At 42.2% G+C, this 4,978-nt stretch overlaps 1 protein-coding gene across 1 annotated transcript in view; it reads left to right on the forward strand.

Moving 5' to 3' along the window:
• The window catches only part of LOC101862856 (sodium/calcium exchanger 2), a 40,937-nt gene that overhangs the window by 17,169 nt on the left and 18,790 nt on the right, over positions 1-4,978 (forward strand). Inside the window, exons 3-4 of the mRNA XM_035968362.1 lie at positions 973-1,175; positions 3,426-3,652. Of these exons, the coding sequence (XP_035824255.1) occupies positions 973-1,175; positions 3,426-3,652 (430 nt within the window). The remainder of the gene's footprint in view (positions 1-972; positions 1,176-3,425; positions 3,653-4,978) is intronic.

The raw sequence follows: 4,978 nt of genomic DNA on the forward strand, positions 1-4,978 counted from the left end.
TGTGTGTGTGTGTGTGCATGTGTTTGTGTGAGTATGTGTGTGTGTGAGTATGTGTGTGTGTGTATGTGTGTGTGTGTATGTGCGTGTTTGTATGTTTGTGTATTTGTGTATTTGTGTGTGTATGTGTGATTGGTTTTTTTTTCTTTGAAGGAGGTGGGGGAGGGATGGGTGGAAGGAGATTCTCGGTTTCCCTTCTGTATATTGTCAAAATGAAAAATATCTTGTATGTTTTCTTCAGTCGTTTGACAGAAAAATCAATCAAACAGAAAGTTAAACTCCGAGAGCTCAATGTAGTTTCTTTCGTGAGCCCATCTTAGGAATGAGCCAGATAAAAGCTTTAAAACATTATCGTGTGGATTTTCAAATAGATTGGTCACCTTTGTTTTTTGTGCTTTTTTGGTTTCTTTGTTATTCTCAGCAGTCGTGTTGTGCCATCTAAGTGGATAAACTTCTCTTCCATCCAACTATTAAAAGTTGTTTCCGCATCCGATCCAGACATCGCGGATTACCTTGTTAGTGAGACAACTTCCTGGGCCTTTGACATATTGTGGTAGGGTGGCCAGTTCCTTTCCACGTCGCCATTTCTTCTCCAACTCGATGTCAGGTACCCATTACTGCTGGGTGGGTAGGAGGGGGCGGAAAAATACGTGTCCGAACCGAAGCTCGAACTATTCGTATCCAACTATTATTTAGGCTAATTTCACACTGGGCTGTGATGCTCCATCTTTGGTCCAATTACCAGCAGCCAGCTTTATACTTTCTAATGTAATTTTCCAACCCCCCTCCCTCCCTTGACTCAGTCCTATTCTATAACCAATCTGGCTTTTATGTAAAATCATATAAAGCGGCACTATTCCGTACCAAGTCACCTGTACCTCGTCACAAAATGACTTATTCAGTGAGCACTGTTTGTTTAAAATCAACAACACATGTCTCTTATCCCAAATACATGTATCATCTCCTGCTCCTCAGGTATGGAACGATACGGTTGCGAACCTGAGTCTTCTGGCATTTGGGACCAGCGCGCCAGAAATCTTGCTCAACGTGATCGAGATCACAGGCCACACTTTTGTGGCGGGAGAACTGGGCCCAGGAACTATCGTGGGCTCTGCGGCCTTCAACTTGTTCGTCATCACAGGCATCTGTATACTCTCGATTCCTAAAGGAGACGTCAGGTGAGAACACTTCTGCCCACCTTTTACGGCCTTTGAACTTAGAGTTGAGTTCATTAAACCGAATATGGTTAATTCAATAAACAGGGGTAAACCAAAAGTAAATAATATCCCCGATGATTTCTTTCCCGCCTATTTGAGCAAGCTCTCTAAACAGAAAGCCTGGCTAAACCGAAGAAGATTTACCAGTCCCGCAGATTTCGGTTTATGCGGACTCCACAGTATTTAATTTATCTCCTTAAGATTCATAAGACCAGACCAGAGAAAACTAGAGTTACGTGACGCTCCACCGAGATAAGTTTTAGTGTGACTGTGTTTCTGAATACATTGATACAAAATTTGATAATACACACTCAGATAGCATACGTGCTTCAAAATACACAGACTTTTGTAAAAGCAATGATACAAAATGTATTCAGTTTTTTTTGGGTAATTGTTTTACGGTCCTCACAGCTGCATAATGTCATATGAGTGCGCGGGACACACGAAACATTTTCAATTGGTAAGAAATTTTGAATTTTGCCCGCGTGGCGGCTGAAGCCTACTTTTATCGATTTTGCAACTTGCAAACGGTACCTCCGAGATTTTTCGCCTTACTCCGAGAAGGCTAGGTGTTGATCTTTTCTACCTGAAGATCAGGGGTGCGGCTGAAAGATAGCAGCGAGGAGCCAAGGGGTAGGAGTTGAAAGGCTGCAGATAAAGTCAGGAGTCCAGTGGAGCGGGCAAAGGGGGTGGGGGCAGAAAGTGGAGACGAAAACAGACGACAGAATATTGAAAAAGAGAAGGGCAGAAGGTGAACGGAGACAATTGTAAAGAAGAAAATTTTTATGTCGTTACCCGGATTCGAACCCGGGGTCTTTGAATGAGAGGAGAAGGCCTTAACCTCTAGGTCACGAGAGGCCCCTGTATTCAGTTTGAGAGTAGCAATAATGCACAATGCATTATTATTAGCCCTCATAAAAATACATGATTTATATTATAGGTTTTCTCGTTCTGCTCTTTTTCCTTGGACAGCTATGTTTTAGATTTCCAATTTTCAGAACGACAGTGATGTTGTGATGTTTTCAACAGTTTAGTTATTGGAAAAATGCAAACTAATTACGAACCCCTTTTACAAGGCTGTTAGCAGAACATCGGTAGAATGAACATGTCAAGAAAGAGAATGTTCTCCTTTCGCACAGCATTGGCGAGGTGCTTCAGATGTTTTTTTGGACTACTAATAAAAAGCTCGGTTCGAAAATGGTGTTGTAGTCGAGGGTTAGGTGGGTGTGAGATTCGGGATTGTGTGAGTAGGAGAAAGGTTGTGAGTGAGGGACGGGGTGGGATTACGATATGGTCGACATGGGATTTAAGTCTGGAATCTCTTGTATTGGATACAGGTAATATAGCTGTTAAGAACGGTCAACTCATTTTGTTTAGGGGTTCCCCTTGAATTTGTTGACTTTAGGTAAAAGATTGAGTTGTGTACTGATTGTTGAAGAAAAAGCAAAGAGAAAACACAAACAGGTAGCTTGGGGACACCGATTTTAAGTGCGTGAGGCCACAGCCATGAGCTATGTACCCAAAGGAAAACTTCATTCATCGAGCCGGAGCGAATTTTGACCTCCAGAATGTGTACTGTGCATAATTGATTATGCGTATTCTTATGTCAATGTGTCAATAGCTGGAGCTGAGTGACTTCGTTTGCCTTAAGCCAATGGCTCGATAATAAATAATTACTTATGGCTTCTAGCACCTCGATTTCAACAATCAATGCTGTTTTCAAAAATCCACATTTTTTGTCCTCTAAGATTTGTGACCTAGAAACCATTTAATTTGTTACGTGAAGCATCTAGTGAAGACATATGTGGTTGGAATTTTTATAGAACTCGTTAAATAACCCCAGAAAGGTGCAAGAATATGGCCGCCATAAGTGTGATCACAAGTGTATAGGTGATGCACTTAAAGTATGGCTTGGGAGATATCTCTCTCTCTCTCTCTCTCTCTCTCTCTCTATCTATCTCTCCCTCTCTCTCTCCCTCTCTCTCCCCCTCCCTCTCTGTGTCTCTGTGTCTCCGTGTCTGTCTCTGTCTCTCTGTCTCTGCCTGTCTTTCTGTCTGTCTGTCTGTCTGTCTGTCTGTCTGTCTGTCTGTCTGTCTGTCTGTCTGTCTGTCTGTCTGTCTGTCTGTCTGTTTGTCTGTCTGTCTGTCTCAATTAAAAACAAATATATTCAGTTAATAAACAATATCGCCCCCCCCTCCAATTCGTCCCCAGGCGCATCAAGAACATGCGTGTGTTTGCCGTGACGTCATTCTCGGGCGTGTTTGCCTACGTGTGGCTCATTCTGGTCCTCCTGGTCATCTCTCCGAAGGAGGTGGAGCTCTGGGAGGCCATTGTCACTTTCCTCATGTTCCCAGTCCTCATTGTGGTCGCTTTTCTCGCTGACAAGGGTTTCTGCTGTACCAAAAACAGAACCACATCAGAAGTTGAGATTGGCTTCAGTGAGTGCTGACATGTCTTCCTTTCTTTTTTCCTTCTTTTACTATTGTGATGAAATTGATGATGATATCACCCCTTCTCTCCCTTTCACTCTCCCTCTCTCTCTCTCTCTCTCTCTCTCTCTCTCTCTCTTTCTCTCTCTCTATCCCCCTATCTCTCTTTCTCTCTCTCCTTCTCCCCCTTCTCTCCCTTTCTCTCTACCTCTGTCTCTCTTTTACTTTCGTTTTTTATTTTTTTCTCTCTTTTTGACCCCCTCCCCCTTGTCCCCCTCGCTTCCTTTCTCGTGGTCTCTCTCTCTCTCTCTCTCTCTCTCTCTCTCTCTCTCTCTCTCTCTCTCTCTTCCACTCTTATCTCCCTGTTTACTCCACATTTCTCTCCTTTTACTTTTTTTTCGCTTGACATTCACTCTTTTTTTCTCTCCACCGTTCATCTCCCTTAAGCTCAATCAAAGAGATAAACATCAACAACACAAGTCAAGTATCAAAACAATGGTGATATGCATAGTAATGTGTATTTCTACAGCAAAAGCAAAACAGATTAAAAAAAGAAGGTTTTACTTCATAAAAACCTATTTCCATTACCTTGATGTCTTGGCAAAACTTGATATCTTCCACAAGACCGCTACATTTAATGGTTTAGTCTGTTATTTATTTCAAACACACATATTGAGGACGCGTTTGCAAAGATTAACATTGAAAGGGAAATTTTTAATAAGAAGGAAAACATCGTTACAATCATTTTAAGTGTCCAGGTCCTTAACTTCAGATCTCGAAATTCCTCAATAGGGTGGAATATTTGGATTCAGCGCCGTATAAAACGAAATGCAATCAAACGCATTTCATACACTAATTGATTTCCTTTCATAAATGCAATTGGCATATCGTCACACCACTGGCAGAGTAAACGTGTAGGGAATCAAGCGCCCCCTCCCCCCCATTAATCTCTGGAAAAGAAGACAAACGAACGTTTTAGAAACAGGCACGTTGCCTTAGTAACGCGTATTAATTTGAAAATAAGGAGGAAAAACGTGTACACGTGAAAAGAGTAGGGATGTTGTAGCTAGTAAAAACAAAAGGGAGAGATTAAGACGTTCAAGACTACAAGGGTGGGGGGGTGGGGGGGGGGGTAAATGTGCGATTAAGTAGGAATTTGTTCTGCTTAGGAGGAGAAAACACTGTTGTATGTGTTTGTGAGCGAGGCGCGTCTGTGTATGTGTGTGTGTGTGTGTGTGTGTGTGTGTGTGTGTGTGTTTGTCTGTATGTGTCTTATGTGTGAGTCAGCATGCTTTTTGTTTCTTCGTATTAGTGTGTTATAGACTAGATCAAGAG

This window comes from Aplysia californica, unplaced genomic scaffold (genome assembly GCF_000002075.1).
Source record: "Aplysia californica isolate F4 #8 unplaced genomic scaffold, AplCal3.0 scaffold00053, whole genome shotgun sequence".
Lineage (NCBI taxonomy): Eukaryota > Metazoa > Mollusca > Gastropoda > Aplysiida > Aplysiidae > Aplysia > Aplysia californica.